The sequence below is a fragment of the Emydura macquarii genome, unplaced genomic scaffold (genome assembly GCF_026122565.2).
Source record: "Emydura macquarii macquarii isolate MOO-44397 ecotype Brisbane River unplaced genomic scaffold, CSIRO-AGI_Emac_v2 contig_3080, whole genome shotgun sequence".
Lineage (NCBI taxonomy): Eukaryota > Metazoa > Chordata > Testudines > Chelidae > Emydura > Emydura macquarii.
The window spans coordinates 3,104,898-3,126,060 of NW_027133217.1; the positions used below are offsets into that span (position 1 = coordinate 3,104,898).

The following is a 21,163-nucleotide window of genomic DNA, read 5'->3' on the forward strand; positions in this document are numbered from 1 at the left end:
ACTGGCCCAAGAGTGAAGCTGAGTGAAAAGCCAAAGGATCAGAACTGAGTCAGGATCAGGAATGCCAAGCCGGAGTCGGGCGAGGAGCCATGCCAAAGGTCGGATCCTGAGTCAGAGTCAGAGCAGGGAGGCAAGGACTAGACTGAAGTGGGCAGGAAGCAAGGCAGGTGCAGGGCTGGAGCAGGAAGTGAAAGCAAAAGCAGGGCCAGCGCAGCACCAGGCGTGGTACACACGTTGAGCAGCCACTCTGCTCCGACGCGGCCAGGCTCCAGTAGTGGGCTGCTGGCTCCCGTGTCCGGGCAGGATGCACGACCATTTGTAGAAGGCTCATTGGGACCAGCTGAGCTTGCTGCGTTGCCTAGCGCCCAAGGTCAGCGTCAGCCGGGCTCACGATAACTAGTTTCCAAATCTGCTCAAGGCAGCTGCAATTTGATGCTAATGTTTAGTTGCTATGGAGCAGCTGGTCACTCTCGGTCACACACACACACTCAGACACACACACACACACTGTGTCTTTTACAATTTTTTTATTGTAAAATAAAACACTGGTCAAGTAACATGAGAGTCAGACTTTCACTTCAACAGCGATTTCCGTCTACTAGAAGTACAGTTGTGTTTCTCGCTATCAAAAATTGTTATTGGAGACTAGAAAAATGCACACGTCACTGGTAGGACGTTATCACGGAGTCAAAAGCTGCTGAGTTCTTGATTTTTTTTTTTTTCTTGATCTATTTTACAAACTGTGGTTTGAGAAAAAATAAGGAAAGGACATTACAAATTTGCGTGACACCGAAAATATAAAACCAGCCCATGAAAAACTAAAGTTGATGCAAGAAAGCATTGCAAAACTGTGTGTGATCATTGCAGTCTGTGACTTGTTGGTTCTGTGATTGTGGAGAAGGGAGAGAGGCAGACTCCAGGTAATTAATCAAACTGAACAGAAATTAAATTGCTGGGACCATATGTACCAGTCAACTGCTTCTGCAACTGATACCACAAATACTGAGGATTTTTCCCACACTGCAGCCCTCACTTGCTTGGTGCAGGCATCAAAGACAGTAAAAATAGATCTATTAACTTGTTGTAAGTTCCTGCCTCTTTACTTTTTATCCATTAATGCAAAGGAAAGATAGGAAGAATAGTAAAAGGCCAATATGGGTCCACCAGGAGTTCTTTAATGACCTGAAAAAATCAAAAAGGAATCCTACAAAAAGTGGAAACGTGGATGAATTGCTAAGGAGGAGTAGAAAAAATAGCACAAGCGGTAAGGACAAAATCAGAACGGCTAAGGCACAAAATGAGTTACGCCTAGCAAGGGACATAGAAGGCAATAAGAAGAGGTTCTTCAGGAGTAAGAGAAAGACGGAGCAAAGTGTAGGTCCTTTGCTTAGCAGGGAAGGAGAGCTAATAACTGATGGCATCCAGGAGGCATTCTCCCTCCTCTGTCCCCAGCAGTCGCTCAAAGGGAGTGGAAGCTGAGTACCTGAATGGAGAGATTAAAGGAGGCCAAAGAAGACAAAACTCAGTAGGCAGTCTGAGGGTGTCTGTCTGTCTGAGGCACCTATCACCACGGCCTGGTCTGATCGCACTTGTTCTTCAGTGCTCACCCCTTTTAGTCCTGTCTTTCTAGTGCACGGTTTTCGGTTACAGCATGAGGATTTTCCCTACCCACTCACACGCACCCTCTTGTCTTTCCATTGCGAGTTCCCCTCAAAAGAATGGCCAAGGCTTCTCACCCGGCTTCGCACCACGTGCTTTGGATCACTTCCAGATGCCCACTGCACCAATCTCCTTCCTTCCTTGCTGGTGACAACTGAGGAGAAGCCAGGGATCTGTTCCTGGGGATAGAATGAATCCAGTACTCCCGGACCAGCCACTCACTACAGTTACCTGTGATCTCCAGCTCTCGGTTCTAAATAGTGCTTTAGCCTTCTTTAAACTCCCATAAGGATCCATTCTAAATCTTTCCCTTCCCCTTTCCCTGCTGGATGAAGTAAAATGGCAACAAATCACAGACGTGATGCTTCTCTGGCTTATCCAATAAAACCACCCCTTCACATCAATACATGTAAACTTAGAAAACCGCCAAGAACCACATAAATCGTTGCGCCATTTACATCTTCGTTAGCCGTAAAACATTCAGGCGCACAGGAAGGAAGGTGGCGCCTGAGGCATACTGGATCTCTCTCAGGACACCTTCCCACTTCTTCCCTTCTTCGTCATACCTATAGGGAGGAAGACAAAAAATTATGATCTGCAAAGGACTCTATTCCCATCAGCTGTGTTCCCCAACTCAGATTCAGAACCCAGATCCAGTGGGATGCTGCGCTAGTGATGTTTACTTGCAGTATGTTATTCAACCACTAGATGTCTCTGTGTGTAGAATTCCAGACTGGGTGTGGTAGCTGGTAAACAGAGAGACAGAACTGGAACTCAAGCAGTGTGGAAACCTGTTTGATTGTGTCAGTAGCTGTAATTTGGTTTCTTTAATACATGCCTCTTCTTTAAGGACTCGGATTCCATATATCATGATAGCTACCAAGACTGGTGGGTAGGACGTGTTTAGTCAGTTTCTGTCTTTTGAATATGGACTTAAGTCTTATCTAAAGTCCATTGAAGTAAACAGGCTTTTGACTGGACTTCAGAGTTGATGAAAAAATGCCAGACTGACAGTTTTGAAGACTTAAGTTCACGCTCCACAGAACAGCGACAGTACAGACATCAACTAGCAAACTTCCTTGTGCTGCCCTGCCAGCATACTGGCCACCCACTCCTGGTGGGGGCACATTTAGTGGGGAGGGATAGGCTAGTTTCCAAGGACTGAATGGCAAAGGTCTCTCTGCTGAGACTGCTAACAAGGGTGCCAATTAGAGAGGTCATGGGGAAATAGATATTTTTCCACTGGAGACTGGACTGAGGCCACCAAGACTCGACCAACTACTATCGCTTGGTAAATACCTCGCTTTGATATGGTCCAATGCCAAAGAAGTGATAGGGCCGGATCCTCAGCTGGTGTAAAATACCATAGCTCAAATGAAGTCAGTGGCGCACAGGGAACTGACACAGCTGAGGATTTCACCCATAGTTCCCTCTCTTCGCAAGCCTGTTGCATCTTGACAATCAGCCTGCTTTGGAAGTGGTCTCGTATTTTGTCTTGTTTCAAAGCAGATTTGGACAGCATTGCGTGTAAAACACAGGGCAGTGAGCTGCCTTTGAGCACCAAGACTAAGCCAATGCCAGTGGGGCTCAACTCCAGAGTTAACAATAGCAGGAAACTTCATGCAAAATTTCTCTAGTGCAGACAAGGCCTTTGTTAAAGGATGATTTAATTTCCAGTTTCATAGACGTCGAGGCCAGAAGGGACCTTTATGATCATCTTGTCTGACCTCCTGGATAACACAGGCTATATCATTTCCTCCCAGTTTTGAGCCCAATAACTTGTGTTTAGCTAATGCGTATCTCCCAGAAACACACCCAGTCTTTATAAGAGGACATCAAGAAATGGAGAATCCCCCACTTCCCTTGCTCGTTTGTTCCAGTGATTAATCACCCTCAATCTTAAAAAATGTATGCCTTATTTCCAGTTTGATTGATCTGGCTCCAACTTCCAGCCAGTGGCTTTTATTCTGCCTTTCTCTGCTCTATTAAAGAGCCCGTTAGTGCCTGCTGTTTTCTCCCTGTGAAGGTGATGCACTGTGATTGTCATCTCTCAATCGTCTTTTCAATAAGCTGAACAGACTGAGCTCTTTAAAGCTCTCACTGTCAGGCATTCGCTCCAGCCTCTGAATCACGTGCCACTCTCTTCTGCACCCACTCCATTTTTGTAATATCCTTTTAAAAATGACTTGGGAGGAGCGAGTAGGCAGTGGACCACAATAAAAACAAGTGCCGTGTAAAGGCCAGGGAACGGATTTTAAACCACCTCTGGGACAGAGCTGGCGAAGAACTCAGCCCCCAAGCACTGCCCTTGCTCGCAGTGAAAGCGTCCCTTACCTCCAGATGTCATTGAGCTCGGTTGGCACCAGTTCTCCTGACTCCGTCTCCACTGTGGCAAATCCACCAAGTAAATACAGGCTGCCAGCCAAACTCACCAGGGTGACGGAGCTGCGCTCCTGGGGGAATTCAGTGACTGGCTCCCACCTGCTGGGCAGAAAGGTGAGATGTCCTGGGCGCTCTCTGTCTCAGCATGGAGGTGGGCCTGGAACCTGGCCATTTCTGAGTGCTAATCCCAGCTGTGCCGCTCACCGGCCTGTGCGGCCCTCAGGCAAGTTACTTAGGCCCAGTTTTTTTCAAAAGCGGCCTCCAGTTTTGAGTGCCCAACTTCAGACATCCAGGGCCTGATTTTCAGGGGTGCTAAGCACCCACAACTCCCCTCGGTAGACTCAGAAGACCCCGGATACAGCAGAAACAATCTCTCCTTTTCAGTTCTAGACAGGTTTTTACGCTGCTCTCATGACGGTAGTATCTGAGTGCCCGCCAGTCGTGCATCACGCAGCCAGACTGGTGGGCTTCTGCTGGGCGGGTGTAGGGAGGGGAAGGGGACCCCCTGCGGAGCACCAGACTCACCGGGGCTTTTGGGATAGGGCAGCAGAATGGATCTAAGACTACACAGAGTCATGGCGGGGCAGCACGGTCAGTGGGGGGGCTCCTAAAGCCCTTGAGAGGGTTCCTTCCCTTCCCAGTTCCTAAGATTACATACACGGGGCTGATCCCAGCCCATTGAGGTCAACGGGGGTCAGGCTTCTCAGTGAGCAGTAAGCGGTCAGAAATGTAAACCATCTGGTATTTCCCCTCCCAGCTGGGCTTCATCCAGACCCTCCCCAGGCTGAGAAGAGAGATTCACTCCTGGAAGCTGTGATCTATTCTGATATCTGCAATGGCTCAGGCCTTCCGCCTCTGTCCTGGTTGAGTGCCCCCCCAACTCTCCAGTCCTTCTGTGCATTCAGGCTACAACCCTGATATTGCAGCAAGCCTCTAGCTCTAGACAAATGCCCCTGGCCCAGCCCTGGCCATTGGCAATAGCTAACACTAGGCGAAGAGGTGCATCAGTTGCACAGTGAACTGGATGGATGGAGCCAAGACAGATCCAAGTCGTTGGCTGATGGGGGGCGGGTTATTTCATACCTGCCTGCAGCTACTCCCAAAATCATTTGCATCCCAAGGATGAGACGTGGGACCTACTTGTTAGCTTTAATGTCATATTCTTCCACCGAGTCCGTCAAGCCAGAGTCGGTCACGCCCGCTGCCACGTAGATCTTGCCATTGTGCACGGTTGCGCCGAACAGAGAACGGGCGGTTTTCATGGGAGCCAGCTCCTTCCACTCAAACCTCTTCGGGTTGTAGACGCACATCTTGTTCAGGCACTTCCTGGGAAAGGGCAAGAGGGAAAAGCAACCACAGTGAATTATTACATGGAATCCTCCCCCTGTGCTGAGGGCTGGGCATTCTGGGGTGTCGATCTAAGTCAGCAGCTGATTACAACTTACAGCCTCTGCTGCTTTACTTTAAAAACTGGGGCCCGTGCATTTCACTGTTGACCTCATGTCAATAGATGTCTTTCTTGTGTACAGCATGTGCATTTCTTGTGTACACACAGGAGCAGCCTGCTGTTGTGTACACACACATGATGTGCACACACATTGCTAGCGAAATGCAAATCAGGTCAATGCACCCAGCGGGGCAGGCCTTTTTTGTTAAGAACTGATGATGAAATTTGATGCGGTACTAGAAATTAATAAAGAAAATCCCCGCCCCCCAAAGGGTTTACAATCTAGATGGGGAGTTTTATACACTCTTTCCAGACTGTAATCTCCTTGGCACCGGGTCTGTCTTTACTGGGGTTATGCAGGGCTTATTTTGTCAATATTTATTTTTGCTGTTTTACGATGGCTGCAATTTTCATTTAAAGCCAGCAGCTTATGCTGAGGCATTGTTCCCTGCAGATAATAAATGGCAGTTGGGCCTGAGGTAATGTTTTGTGAGGTCGTTTGCTGCTGCTGCGGCTAAGACAGCTGGGTCTTGTTGCGCTGGCAGGCGGGGGTCCTGGTTTGATGACAGGCAGCTACCCTGCTAGGGGCATTCCCATGTCTCTTCTGTTCTCTCCTGGTATTTGTTATGCTTGTTTATTTTGGGAGGAAGGATGATATTCTCTCCTCTCTCTTATATTGTCCTTGTGCAGATCTCCCATTGATCTCAGTGGAGTAATGCAGGGGGGCCTGACAGCCCTGGGAGAAATTCTAGCAACACAATCAAGGATGCAGACCAGAGGCCTGGAAGCGAAGGGTCTTAGCACCCAGCCCCACTTGGTTCATCTCTTCCCCTTCACTCCTTAACCTGCTGGTTACCTAGTCCCCTACTTATCTTCCCCACTGAGCTTCCTCCACAACTTCCTTCTTCTAGAGGTGACCTAGGACGTGCAAGCAGCCAAACCCATTTGCCATCAGAGATGTTTTGCCCTTCCTGCTCCTTTTATATCCCTTGCTCTTTTACTTACTTGTCACTTCTTTTGCCTCCTATGACGTAGATTAGATCCTTATCGGATACCACGGCATGGCCATAGACCGCATAGGGGATAGGGTCTGACTCACCCCATTTAAAAGACCTGCATGAGGATCACGGAAAGGAAGAATATTATTGTATTGGTTAGAGGGGGTAGCATCCAGAATGCACTAGGTGCTTCCCTAGCTCACAGGTGGATGCCTTTCCTGCCCGAAGTGCATGGCACCTAAAACTCATTAATGAAAGTCACATTCAACCATTAAATGTTGGGATCCTAAGAAAAAGAAACGACACACGGGATACGTGCTATAATGCACATTCTTTTCTGTAGCAACCTCTCAGCTGCTTCGCTTGCTGTGTTTGGGCTTCATGTTTATACAGCAGCTTCTACTCCAGGATCTCCAGCACTTTATAGACGTTCATTCATTTATATCTCTGGCACGCTGTCCTTGCTTTTAGAGAAGGGGGAAGCTCTGATGTACAGAGAGGTTAAGGGCCACAGTTTCCGAAGTTGGGAGACAATTCCGTTTTCAGGTGCCCCCCATGTGATGCTTAAAGCCTGACCTCAGGTGGGGTTTGCGGGTGTTTGTCACCTCTGAAACTCAGGCCCTGGTTTTCTGAAGCTGGGCACCCCAAAAATGGAGGCACCTAAAATGAGAGGCCATGACTGAACATCTGGACTGACCTGTCTTGCCTGAGTTTCCAGGGCAGGTCACAGTCAAAGCCATGATTAGAACGGAGATAAATCTTTTGTCTCTGCCCTGTTCTGTAGCCACTCAGCCCATGTTTATTAACACTGCACAACCCACTGCACTGTGCTGTACCAACACTGAGAAATGTCCTCTTTCCACAGACTGCAGACCGGAGGAAGGCACTTCCACGGAAACCTAAAAGTTATGGGTTGAATTGGTCCTAGCTCTCCCAAGCCTAACCCCTAAATCAAGCAGGTGTGTCCATTTATCAACAGGCAAGAAGGTTTGCTGAATCTCAGCTGTCAATAGCGTGGGGCAGTGCCTGATTTTTGTGCTGGTCACTCTGACACTCAGTTGCACAGAAATGGATCTGAAAGCTCCCCCTGGATCGTGTTTTTCAGCTACATGCCCTTCAGACCACTTAGCATGGAGAAGAAAAGGAGAGCCCCCAAGAGAGTCTCCAGGCACAGAGAAACACCATGCCTGATAGGAATGGGACTCGGTTTCAAATCTCTGCCTGTGAGACAGACATGTCTAAATAAAACAATGCCCAGGACTAAATATAAACTGAGCAAAAGACTCCACCTCATTCACACTAACTCTGCCTGCTTGTTGCAGGCAGCCAGGGAGGGATGGTTTCGCATTTCTGTTTGCTGTCCAGTGAGATTTAATACTTCAAGCAGTTCATAGTGCACCCTGCAAAGCATCTGCTAAGATTAGTCTCTACTGTGGGGACGATGACCAGTACGCCTGGACTTCCAGGAGCGTCGGCTCCGTTAGTGGGAAAAGACAGTGCAACACCTTTTTTCCTGATTAGAAGAATTCACAGCGCCTGGGACATGTGGCTTTCTGTAGAGTTGATTAAAGTGAGGTGTTGGGAATGGAGCTGTTATGATTCATAGATTATAAAGACCAAAGGGATCATTGTACTCATCCGGTCTGATCTCTTGTATGATACAGGCCATAGAACTACCCCAAAATAATTCCTTTGTGACCTAGACCATATCTTTGATGTGCTAGCCTAGTCTTGGCTGAAAGTGGAAGAACCTCCGTCTTCCCAGACTACCCACTGCTTCTTGCTCATTAACATCTGAGTCCATAATGGGTTGCATTGGATGACTGGATTATGGAAAATGTAAGAGCTAGAGGGGTGGGCGTATGCTTTAATTTCCAAGCTTTGCAGCATGGTTCTTAACCAAACTGAAATGCAGATCCCTCCAGACAGATGCAGGGAAATACTTTATGCAATGGATAATTAATCCTGGAATTCACTGCTGCATGATATTAATGAGGCATCTAACTTTACAGGAAATGACTGGCATCATGCCATCTTCTTTGCTCCCATTGAGTGAGGAGAATTTGGTTGGGTACGCACTCCCTTTCTGGTCTGATTGCCAGAGGGAAGGGAAATGGTCCACTCGGTGCCAGATCTGTGCAAAGCGCCGCAGCGCCAGGGGCCGTTTACACTCACTTGCATCACTTACTCTTGTCTGCAGCTACTCTCTCTGGGCTTGAGACTGCAAGGGCAATTGATGTGTGTGCTTCTGAGCATGTGATGATCAACAGCTGGGTGATACAGGATAGCACACTTAGGGGCAGGGAGTGCAAAGGCCAAAAACCTCTCAATGGACCTGATCCTCTGAGTATCCTCAACAAAACCTTGGCGGCTCTGGACCCGTGAGTTGTCTGGGTTTGAGAGAATCTGAATTTCTTTGTTGGCCTCACCCTAAACTGATGTTGTGACCAGAGCCCAGTTTTGGTGCCCGTGACCATTTACTAGGGGAACATTTGCTGCCCGCTGTCCTCGTAGGGCTGTCACACGGCTACAATGTCCCACGAGACTGTCCCAGTGAGCAAAACATGAAAGGCCATCTCCTGCCTTCTGAGATCCCTGGGCAGTTCCTGCATGAACTTATCCAAAAGCACAGTCTGTCCCTTGATAAAATTAGCATTGATTGGCTGCCCCTTAACGGCCTCTATCCCCTTGACCCTGGAGGTTTCAATTGCAGTAAAGCCACCAGATGGTACCAGAGATGGAGCAGAGCCCTAAGGGATGGGTTTGGCTTTGGCCAGATCCAGTTGCTGTGGTAACCAGATCTAGCATTCGGAGCCTGTCTCTAGATGTTACTGAAATGTTTAGATCCCGGCACAGCTCAGTTCCTTAGACCCAGCCCAGCTGCTTCTCTTCCCAGGCACTTACAGGCGGTCGTAGCACAGGACGGAGTCCAAGGTCTGTTCTCCTTCTTTCAGTTCTTTCCCTCCGACCACGAAAATGGAGTTTTCGGCCTCTCCCAGGCCGAAGAGGCAGCGGGGGGAAGGCAGGGGTGGCATGCCGAGCCAGTCGGAGTCCAGGTGGTCGTACTGCAAGGAAACGAACAGCCATGAGGGCCAGGATGCGGCTGCGTGAGTCCCGCTCTGAGGCATGAAGACTGGAGTGGCTTACTCTGTCTGTTTGCTTAATGAGAATAAAATATCAGGGGCCAAGTGCGCAGTGCTGAGCCGATTTCTATCGGTACCAAAGGCCGTGCCCCGGCTGGAGATTCTCTGAGGGTCCTTTCCTTGCTTGGTCCCTTGTGCTCCGCTTGTGTCCACCTGTTGTGGCTTGTCTAATACTTAGATTACAAGCTCTTTGGCCAGGGACTACCTTTTCGTTCGGTATTTTTACAGTACCCAGCACAATGGCAGGCCTGTGCTAGGATGGGGCCTCCTACATGCTATGGTGATACAAATGATAACAGGACCCAAGTGACCTGTAAGACTCGCCTCTGCTCTGATCACTGAAGGCCACCGTCCGGTGACTTGGTACAGCTCAGTCTCCTTGGGATGGCCTGGTCTCCAATTTTTCCAGTAGCTGAGCAATCATTGTGACATGAGGCGCTCAGCTACCACACCCACCTCAACTTTAGCGTCCCCTCCCCGCCCTCAAAAGACACAGTGCAATATTGCATCATCGTCGTTTGCAGCTGCGTTGCCTGCTCTCCCTGCATGATCTTGAGCCAGTCCCTTAGCCTCTCTGGGCCCCGGTTCGCCATCGGTACACTGGGGAGAGTGGCACTGCCTGACCGCACGGGGCGCTGTGAGGATAACCAGGTACTCAGGTAGTGAGGTTGACTGGGCCCAGGTAGGTACCATTGACAGTGTGGTGCTGCTGGCTTCATTCTGAAGCCTGACTGCTCACAGAGAGGGGAGGAGGGGAGTGATCTTGCATTGCTCAGCGGCTGTTCCAGCCAGTTCTGTGGGACTAGGCAGCGTCTGCTTTAGATGTTGCCTGAAGCCTGTTTGTCACGGGCTGGTGTTTCAAGGCCTCCCCAGACTAAAGCTGAGCTAGCGATTTCCTGACCGGCTTCCAGAGCAGACGTAGCTGGGTGTAAGGGTCTGCAGGAGTCGCCGAGGGGGATCGAACCCCATGCTACCTAGCTACTATCAGAAACCCTCCACCATCCTCCACGTGCGCCGCCCTCCAGCCTGTGGGGAATAGCAGGAGAGGGCCGTTCAGCAGGGAACGCCTGCCGGTGGGGATCAGCACGGAGAATGAGAACCGTGGCCGTGCTGCCTTTGAGTGTGTTATCAGTCGCGAGGGGGCAGCCGTCGCACCCAGAGAGAGAGAGCTTAGCATTTGCAGAGAGGAAGTGCTACCAGGGAGAGGTGGATTTGAACTGACGACCTGGAGGGGAAAGGCCTGGTCACACACTAGTGCCCAGAGCCAGCTATTCTGCTGCGGTAATGAGCCCAGACAGGGAATTGTTGCTATTGCTGTAGCACCTTGGCTGCGGTTGTCACAGACCCACAAAGATGGCCAGGCAGGGGCCAAATCCAGCCCTGGCAACATCAGGAGAAGCGGAATCAAAGGGAGGAGTCCCCATGATGCTGCGGCTGAACTGGGTTTCAGGTACCTGCCCAGAGGAGGCCTAGACCCTCCCAAGTATTTAGTGACCATCCATGGAAGGAGGCTCTGGACTTTACAGCCTAAATTTTGTGGGGAAACAAAACAAATGGTGGGGTAGGATGGCATGGACAGTCAGAAAGGGGGAGAGTGTTTAGGGACGGGTGTTATTTTTCACCGTATTTGCTGAAGGCTTTGAGGGACGTCTACAGGAATGGCCTGTCCTGTCTTGACAGCCCAGTATTCATTCTTTCCAAGGTTACCAGTACCTTTTTGTTAGACCTGTAGCTAAAGACCCATCTCTCTGAAGGCAACCAATTTCTGACAATACCTTAGAAGGCCACTGAAGATAAATGCTGTTTGATTTCACCTGTTCCCTGGGGTTTTTTCCCCCTGATGGTCAGGTGTGAGGGGGAGGAGATGGTGCCATGTTGGAGGTGAGCAGTGGGAATTAATATACAAAAGCAGAACACGGTATCTGTGAGCAGATAGTGTGGTCTAGGGGATCTCACTCGCTCAGCTGATCCTCCCACCGCACCTGGAGAGATGCTAGCTCTGTTACTGGAAAGAACACTAAGGGGTTTTGCATCACGAGTAGAGGTGGCTGAATAATACTTATTCTAGTCTATTTATGTTCTTATGCTGCCCTCATCACCGTAGTCCCTGAGTGCCTAGTTCCTGCCGCTAATAGTCATTGTGAATTGTAACTATAGCTGGCTGAATAAATGGAACTTTTGTTTCTGCAGGAAGTTCTATGGTTTTGCCCTGAAATGGGATTAAAAAGGTCAACAAACTTGGAAATTTTTGCAAAATGAAGTATTTTGAGATGTTGAATTTCAACTTTACCATTTCACTATAACATTCACTATGGTATGATATAATACTATTAACATGTCAAAATCAAAATAAAACATTTCAACCAGATCCAAATGAAATGTTTTGATAATCGATTGTCAAAAAATTTAATCCATATGTTCCCAGGAAACATTTTGATTTAGTCAGGTCAGTATTTTCCGATGGAAAACTGCCATTAGAAAAATGTTCACCAACTCTAATTATGACATATCCAAGTCCATCTCTCTACCCAGATACAATATGGTCTTCATCACCAAAGCATCTGAGCACCTGTCATAATCTTTATTTCTGTGTATGTTACCTATTTATAAGTTTTCAGCCTATTTATTTGTTTTTGATTATGGCATGTGACTAGTCACATGCTACTGTTTCTTCTTCCTGATTGAGTGACTGAAGTGTATTTTCCTTGAGAATAACAAATGGCAAGGAGCAAATAACAAGTAATGCACTTTCAAATATGACGTTTCAGCTGAATAATCATTCATACTAAAATTCATAAGATTTTGGGATGTAAGAACTTTTTTGTAATCAGTGTCTGAACTTTTATTTTTTACCAGTATCTGTCTAACTTGTATGACTAAATCTATCCTTAGTCTAACTCCATTGGCTTCAATGAGAAGAATTGGAGCCCCAGAATTTTGTATCGGTGGATGCATTGCCCAATATTGTTGGACACAGATTTGTGTATGTAATACGTATATGGTTACAATGATTTTAGGTCTCTCTAGGTCTGTCTGAAGTGCCAATTGAAAAAGACTTGAAACATCCTTTTATTCACAAGGGCACTGTCAGCTAAAACAACAGTTCAACAGTAAAAACCAAGGGCTTGTCTATGCTACAAAATTAAGTCAATGTCAGCATACAGCCGCCCCAGTAATTACATCGCTTGTGTGTGTCTACACTTTGCTCCTTGTGTCGGCAGTGCACGTCCTCACCGGGGCGCTTGTATCGATTGTGCTGTCCATGTGGGGCATTGTGGGAAGGCTCCTGAAAGCCAGTAACAGTCGATATAAGCAACATAGTGTCTGTGCTGACAGTGAGTCAATCGAACCACATCAACCTTGACTCTCTGCTGCTCATGGAGGTGGCGTTATTAAGTCGGCGTAGCTGGGCAGTTACGTTGACGGGGAACGAAATTTAAGTAAAGACACTTCCATAGTTAGGTCGACGTAAACTGCCTGGCGTCGCCCTGACTCTGTAGTGTGGGCCAGACCAAATACTTTTGCCATTTTATAGCCCCTTCCATCCAGGCATTTCAAAGCACTTCACAAACATGGATTTAGCCGTCCAGCTATGTAAAGATTATTGTCCCCATTTTATGGACGAGGAAACTGAGAAGTCATGTGATTTGCCCAAAGCCTCACAGGACCATCGTCCCCAGCAGACTTCAGCTCTGCGGTTTTGCTTTAGACAAAACAGCCATGAAGGTTTAATAGGGCCTCACTTACTCTGCAGGGCCGACTCACACCCGCTGGTACAGGAAGAGCAGAGAGCGCGAGTTGTTCTGTTCCCTATGCAGCAGACTCCAAGGCTGTTAATTGGCCTAGCTGCTAATTGCAAGGAAGGGCGCTGTGGAGGGGACCTCTGGGAATCACCTTGCACCATTCAGCGACCGTACTAGTCAGCGTTGCTTAGCAGAAATGGGCAGAAATGAGAAGCTGTTTGTTTATTAGTTCTCCCAGGTGAGTGCAAATGCTGTCTGTGTTCTCAGGTTAGCAATGCCTCCAGTCCACGTGAAGAGCAGTGCCAGGAGGTAAATGGCTACGGGTGTAGTAATTAACACAGCATTTCTTTTCGCCCCTTCCTTTCCCCCTTCTGTTTCACTTTTAGTCCTTGCCCTGTGATGCAGTGGGCAAGCGAGGCAGGCCCAAGGACGCAGCTAGTTCTCAGCTAGGGGCTGATTCTTCATTGCCTTGCTGTCTGCGTGTGTCACTTATAGCTGAACCAAATGGGCCTAGAACCCTATTCGGTCAGAATAGTAACATTTCACACTCACCCCGTGCAGGAGTCTATGGCGAAGGCAAGTAGAGAATCAGGCCTGTTATGCCTATAGGGGTCCAGCTCGTTGTTTCACCTCCTCTGCACTTTGTGCAGCATTAGACACAATTACTTCTTGCATTGTGATCTTTGCTCACTTTCCTCTGGAGCATCAGATATAAAGTACTGCTGATTGTCGTACCAGGTATTGGGCAGTGCTGGGGGGAGGAAACAGGATTTGCTGGATGTCTACATGCCCAGAGCATAGCAAGTGGGGGAGAGACAGGCTCCTGGTGTTAGCTGCATATTTTGATGAAGGGAAAGATTGTCTTGGATTATAGCATAGGCCTAGGTTGAGATGGCTTGCGCCCCTCTCTCTCTCGCTGATCATAAATATCTGGGGTTCAGTGTGCACCCAAGACACTGTTATCTAAGGAAATAGATGCCCTGCGGTAGCGGTGAATGACACTGCCATTGTGGTTTTCAGTGGCAGAAGACAGAGATGATTGTGACAGAGAACACGAAGGCGGAAGAATCAAACAGCGCTTAGCTTGGAGCTAGCACACAAGACATGTTGCCGCTAGAGAGAGACAAATCAGCTTTGACATAGAAACCCACCTGATAGATTTCAAGGCTAGCAAGGACCCTTATGATCATCTAGTCCGACCTCCTCATGACACAGGACAAAGATCCTCACCCAGCGATCACCGCATTAGCCCTATTTGGAAATTCCAAACTTTTTGCTATCTATCTATCTATCTATCTATCTATCTATCTATCTAATCTATCTATCTATCTATCTATCTATCTCAGAGTTTTCTATAGTATCCATCATGCTAGTATCTAAATATTTTCACAGTCTACATATTACTATGTAAGAAGCCATTGACTTGATGCATAACAGGGAGCAGTATTCAATCAGTCTCTACAATCTCTGACAGAACAAAAAAGGGCTTGTGGCATGAATTTTTATAAGAGACACACAAGCTGAATACAAATAACACACATGCTGGTGAGTGTCATTGGCTTTGTGCTATACAGAAGCTAAAAAAATCAGTGATGCTTCTAGTGGACCAGGGGAATAAAAGAGTAACAAAGCCGGTACCTGTAAGAAGTAGGAGCTCATGGGGTCCTCTTTGTTGTCCTCATTGTAATACAGTCCACCTGCTATGAAGATCTGGTTCTCTTTGGTTACCAGACTAACATGATTCTTTGGGATCTGAGCCGAGAGGGATGCAAAATAGCACTCGTTAGCACTGGGGTCGTAGGCCACTGCCCCAGCGCTGCTCACCATGAAAATGAGGTCCTGGAGGAACATCCCAAAGCGCATTGTGTCATTTAAGATCCCTGGGAGGACATCCTCCTCTTTATCGTCCTCCTCGCCCACGCCTCCATTGACGGCGCTATCTCCAGCTATCTTTTCACTGCTTTTCTTCACCATCTTCTTCTTCACCACTGTGAATTTGCCTTCATTGGCATCCTTCACCATCTGGAGTTTCTTGAGCAGCTCCGGGCTGGACTTCACAATGGGGTGCTTCTCCACATGGTCCTGGATGTAGTCCTGGGGCATGAGGCGGAAACGGATGCTCTCGAAGACCACGGGCAAGGCCTGGAGCCGGCTCTCGCGGTCCTTGGCCGCCGCCCACTTCATCACCACCTCGAAGACAGCCTCCTCCTTCTCAATGTTGAGCGAGTCAGTGGATATGACAGCGATGAGCTCATCTGGGGAGAGCTGGTAGAACTCCTCGTCCCGGGAGACCAGGACAAAGCGGTCACAGATGAAATCCCGGGCGGCCACTGCCAGGCGGGCGCAGTCCAACATCAAGCCCAGCCTGAAGATAGCCAGGCAGTTGCTGAGGCAGAGGCGCTTCTGCAGGAAGGAGACACAGACGGTGAAGATAGAGGGGATCTGGAACATGTTGGCCACCGAGAAAATGTCCTGCACGTTCTGCTCGGTGATCTCCAGCTCGGAGGTGTAGATGTAATGGAGGATCTTGCCCAGGACTTCGGGGTCCACGTCCTCCAGGTTGATCTCCCTTTTCTTACTCTCCTCCATGTCGGACAGGAACATCGCCCGGAAATAGGGGCTGCAGGCGGCCAGCACCAGCCGGTGGCAGGGGAATTCCTTCCCCTTGACTTTCAAGACACAATCCAGGAACTTCTTGTGGTCCAGCATGTCCTTGAGCCCGTCCTGCAGGAGCGTCTGCTGGTAGAGACGCAGCTCTTCTGCTTGATCCAGAGGCAGCGCCATGCTTGCAAGTAGGGGCTTGTTTGCTCTTCTCTTTTCTTGTTCCCTATTCCCCTGCAGAGAGACTCACTCGAACCTGGGCGTGCAGCTCTCCCTTGCTTCCCGACAGCTGGAGCCCTAAGAATATGAAACGCTTGCTGCTAATACAATTGGCTGTGCGCTTCAGCCTCAGCGAGGGGCTTTATATATCACCACAGCCTCACAAAGCTTCGGGAACCCATATTGGAGCATGTGTAAGCCGATCGCCCTCTAATGTGACACACTGGGCAGCCGAGAAGGGAGGGGAGCTGGGGGAACAGCTGTACGTGCAGCCTGGACCCATCGGGAATGGCCTGTCAGCTCATGAATCAGTGCTGGAAGGGTTTGGGTTTTTCCGGAAGGCCAGCGTGTGACTGGCTGCCTTCTTAATGATGCAGGTGAAACGACTTTTCCTTCAGATGAATCAGAGAGGAAAAAAAAAAAACCCTACGTCCTCGCTGGTGAACTATAGGGGTTGTTATCCCTCCTCCCCCTCCCTCTCTTCAATATCCTTACCCAGCTAAAAATACCCTATGAAGCCAAAGCTGTAGATAGGCAATGAGGCATCGTATCGTCCTGTCATTGTGCTAAGGCTCTCCAGCTCATTTGGATTGTTGATTTTCTGAGGGGAAAAAAAGAAGAGAGACAATCCCATGACCTGTTTCAGGGTAACTGTGGGGGGGAAAGAGGTGTTTTACATGGTCAGCTGTATGTCATAGGCCTTCTACTGGAAGCAGATAAAGGAGGTTCCCCTATAGGCCATGTGGTAGGGGCCTGTGGTTTTGGAGCATGAGGCTCTGGGGTCTGTTTTTTATATGGTATTTGTATGGAACCCCGTCACTGTCGTGTCTGAATACCTCACAGTTTTAAAGTTTTTATCCTCACAGCCCCTCTGTGAGGCAGGGCAGGGGTACGATCTGCCAGGTATGGATGGGGAACTGAGGCACGGTGAGGTTGTGACTTTTCAAAGGTCACATAGAGAGCCTGGTGAAGCAGGGATGTGAGGCCATCACCCTAATCACTGGGCCATCCTTCCTTTCCATGGCCTACTAGTCCCCACGGCCTAGAGACAGTGGAAAAAATTTCAAAAATTTCCTAGGGGGGGAAAAAAGAGGCGCACGTTTCTTTGGCGTAAGGTGATCCAGCTTTTTGGACCAGCTCCTCTGCTGTCTCTGTGACGTTCCCAATGACCAGGATATGTAGCATCATGACACCTGTGGTGCTCTGCGGTGTCTGTCAAAATTTTGTTACAATCATAAAGCAAAATTGTGATCATTCAAAAAGCTCATGTGAGCATTTCATAATGGACGAGCCAGGCAGGGGAACCCTTATAATTACCATTATGTTATTACCATATAGTTATATTTAGTCATCGATTTGCACTGCAACATTTCAGTAACAGAGATCAACCACTTCCCCTATAGAATCATAGAGTTGGAAGGGACCTCAGGAGGTCATCTAGTCTAAACCCCTGCTCAGAGCAGGACTAACTTCAGCTAAATCATCCCAGCCAGGGCTTTGTCAAGCCGCAGCTTAGACACCTCTAAAGATGGAGATTCCACCACCTCCCTAGATAACCCATTCCAGTCCTTCACCACCCTCCTGGTGAAAAACTTTTTCCTAATGTCCAACCTAGACCTCCCCCCCTGCAACTTGAGACCGTTGCTCCTTGTTCTGTCATACTGCACCTCTTTCCCCGCCCCCTCCCAATTATTACTAATAGTGTGTCTACATTGTACAGTTAACCTTGGCTTTTATTCAGATTCTCGCCCTAACCCCTCTCCCGTCCACACACAAAATCCTGACCCAGGTTTGGAAGTGCTTCAAGCCTGAGTTAGCTTACCAAGCAGAGGGTGGTGTTAGAACCTGGGCTCTCTTTTAACTCGGGCTGGGACCTACCCATTTGGCAGTGAGGATGCACGCTACGTCTCTGAAGTAGTGACGGTTCTTCAGGGCCTTCCCACAATGCCCCCAAAAGACAGAAAAGTTCGCCGGCAATTAACACAAGAATCCTAGAGCCTCTCAGCACAACAACCCTTGGGATAGGCCTTCAGACGCAGGGGTGAGTGCAGAAACGGTGAGGAGGCAGTCATGTGGGCAGGGCTAAGCTGACCTGGGTCCTGATCACCTGAGTTAACGGTGCAGTGTAGACATAACCTAAAAGACACAAAGCCCCTCTCTGTCTTGGGGATATTGTACCCATGGAGCTACCTCCATGTAAAGCCCAAGTGCACATCTGCTGCATTGGTGTAATATAGAGTTTGCAACGGGGAGGTTTACCCCTATTGGGAATGGGGTTTAACTACAAGTTATCTCGTGGTCACCCACAAGCCATCCTTTAGTTCAACTACCGCTTAGTGGCCTTGCTGCAAGAATCATTTGGTGGAATTCGCTAGCCTGTGCAAAGCAGGAGGTCAGAGTAAATACTCACAATGGTCTTTTCTAGCCTTACTTCATGTTTATGACTCAGTACAAATATCCTGAGTATGGACTGGCCTGGAGAGGAAGTCTTGGTTTTCACACGTGCTGGGTCTTCTCCACGGGGACAGAACATCATTCAGTCAATTGTACCTGAGATTTTCACATCAGGGGAACAGAAAAATGCCTGATTGCAACTCACCTGGGTCCATGCTGGCTCCTGCAAGCAGTTCTTTTAATGGACTAACAAAGATAGATAGATAGGAAAATGGCTCTGTACCTAGAGATTGTGATGAGGTAAATTAGTTTTGACAGACAGGGCTGAGCAGAGTAACTACAGTATAACAATATGCACCTATTGTAAAATTGGTACATAATCTTTTATTTTCTTCCCTTAATAAATAGCCTCAGGGCTGGTCTACAGACAGGAATTTCCCCAATTTAATTAAATCAATGTAGTTAAATCAGTACAAAGGTATCAACTGCTCTCATGAGTGTAGTTAAATCAGTACAACTTAGTCCCTGCAGTGTGGATGTCATTATATTCGTATAAAACTGGGTTTTTTCTCCTACAGAAAGAGGGGCAGCTAGATATACTGGTATGACTACAGCCATCCTAGGGGTTGTACTGGTATAACTATTTCAGAGAAAAATCACAGCCCTAACCAAAATAGTTATAGTCATCCAAAAATTGTGGTAGACCAGGCTTAAATGATTGAAGAGTGTCCACACAAGAAGAGTGCACCGATGTAACTAATTTTATTTAGAGACAGGTTTTCTTGCCGCGGTGCAATTTCTGCATAGACTGGGCTTTAGATTCGAATGCATCACTGTTGTTTTGGGCTCAGGATGGCTCCAGACCTAGAAGGACCTCTTCTTCCAGATTTAACCTGGATGCAGTTTAGAGGTGGCAGAGCTGTGATGAGTTTTCCATCATTCAGAAACCATCTAAGCTCAACTGGTCTCGCAGAACCATTGTCTGTTCCGGTGAGAACAGCTCCTGAGACTTCGGTGCCATCAAAGCCAAGCTCTGGTTAGGCCTTGAATCCAAACACCAGTCCCGTTATTCAGAAAGGGAGCAGCTGGGTGGTTGAGTACTTTTGAAGATCTGGGACTAGTGACCTGCCCATGGTCACACAGGAAGTCTGGGGCAGAGCCAGGAATTAAACCCAGATCTCCGTCTTGTTTTATGTGGAGCAATTTGCCCAGCCAAAAGATGGGGAAAAGCAGCCCGTTGTTCATGATCTGAAATGAATAGGAGACAACGGAGACACTACAAGGGACAGCACCTTGCAAAGTATGCCTGAGCTTGTGGTGGTAACAGTCTCAGATCTGACCCTGTTTGTCTACTTGACTGACAGTCACTTTTCATTACAGACCACATACAGCTGCATCCCATTCTGCTCATGCACCAAAGCTGATGGAAACGGCACAGTGTCACATGGGCTGTCACTGAACTGACAGAAGCTCAAGGAATCTGTAAGCCAGGGACCTTGATGTTTCTCATCTGCTGCTGGAGCACGGGATCCGGCTGGCTCTGGTGGGTTTAAGCCACGCATGCGAGTTTCTACAACTGCAGCGGGGGGGAGAGGGCATCACTGCTAGAGCTCTAAAACCTTCTCTTCATCTCCTTCGTTTCTGTTATATATTTTGGCACCTTGGAGCCAGAGAGAGACACTGCCCATCACAATTCAGGGCATGCTTTTTAACTGGCTAGGAGTGGACTGCGTGGCCACTATATACACAATATATCTGATGCCATGCTGACTCCCACAGGCCCCGCAGTGGGTGCGTGACAGATTGGAACGTGGCCCTTAGAACGCTCTCACCCGACTACCTTTATCAGCTACTTTGATTGTCTTTTTCAGGCAGAGTCTCCTGTGGCTTTTGAACTGCAGTGTTTCAGGAGCTGATTTTGTAAGCCGCCCTCCCGCACTGCACCTCCGTTGTAGCGTTGCTTTTCAGGGCTGGGTGCTGTGGCCGCTCAAAGCCAGCTTCCAAATGCTCCCTGCCACTGACTATCTGGGTTTTGGATTATTTCCCCCCCATTCGTTAGTTTTCACTTTGCCAAGCTGAATCTCATTTTTTTATCCATGTCTTTACTCTCCCTACATCCCTTTCTTTTCTTTGTCCCTCCTGACTGGTGTCATCTACGTTTTATTGGTGTGTTATTTACTTATGCTTTCGGGTCATAAGGCAAAGTGACCTAACCCAGTTCCAGAGAGGAGACTGATCCTGAAATATACATAGGTCATGTTCTTTCACTCTGGGGTCCCGCGTGGGACCAAAGCTACTCTCTGGACCGAAATCTGAACCGAACCCTCCATTGATTTCAGTGAATTTGCACAGGGTGTGAGAACCTGATCCAAAACTCATCGAAGCCAATGGAAATACTCCCACTGACTTCAGTGGGGTTTGGATTGGTCCCTGCATCAATGGACAATGGTGGTGTTCAAGGTATAATCTGGCAGCTGAGAAAAGTATTTGTCCTCTGGTAATTCTGCCATGGTGGAATTGGATGGGATCATTCTGGATGTGAACCGCATGTAGTTAAAGCGGCAATTGTTTGTAACA

At 48.2% G+C, this 21,163-nt stretch overlaps 1 protein-coding gene across 1 annotated transcript; it reads right to left on the reverse strand.

The window, feature by feature from the left end:
- Window positions 1-512: 512 nt before the first annotated feature.
- On the reverse strand, window positions 513-16,298 carry KLHL40 (kelch like family member 40). The gene is made up of 6 exons (XM_067530476.1): window positions 15,011-16,298; window positions 9,391-9,551; window positions 6,494-6,601; window positions 5,182-5,367; window positions 3,994-4,140; window positions 513-2,225 (listed from the first exon to the last, which is right to left on the reverse strand). Exons 1-6 carry the CDS (start codon window positions 16,154-16,156, stop codon window positions 2,114-2,116), a joined length of 1,860 nt encoding a protein of 619 aa, XP_067386577.1. The 5' UTR covers window positions 16,157-16,298; the 3' UTR covers window positions 513-2,113.
- Window positions 16,299-21,163: the final 4,865 nt, after the last annotated feature.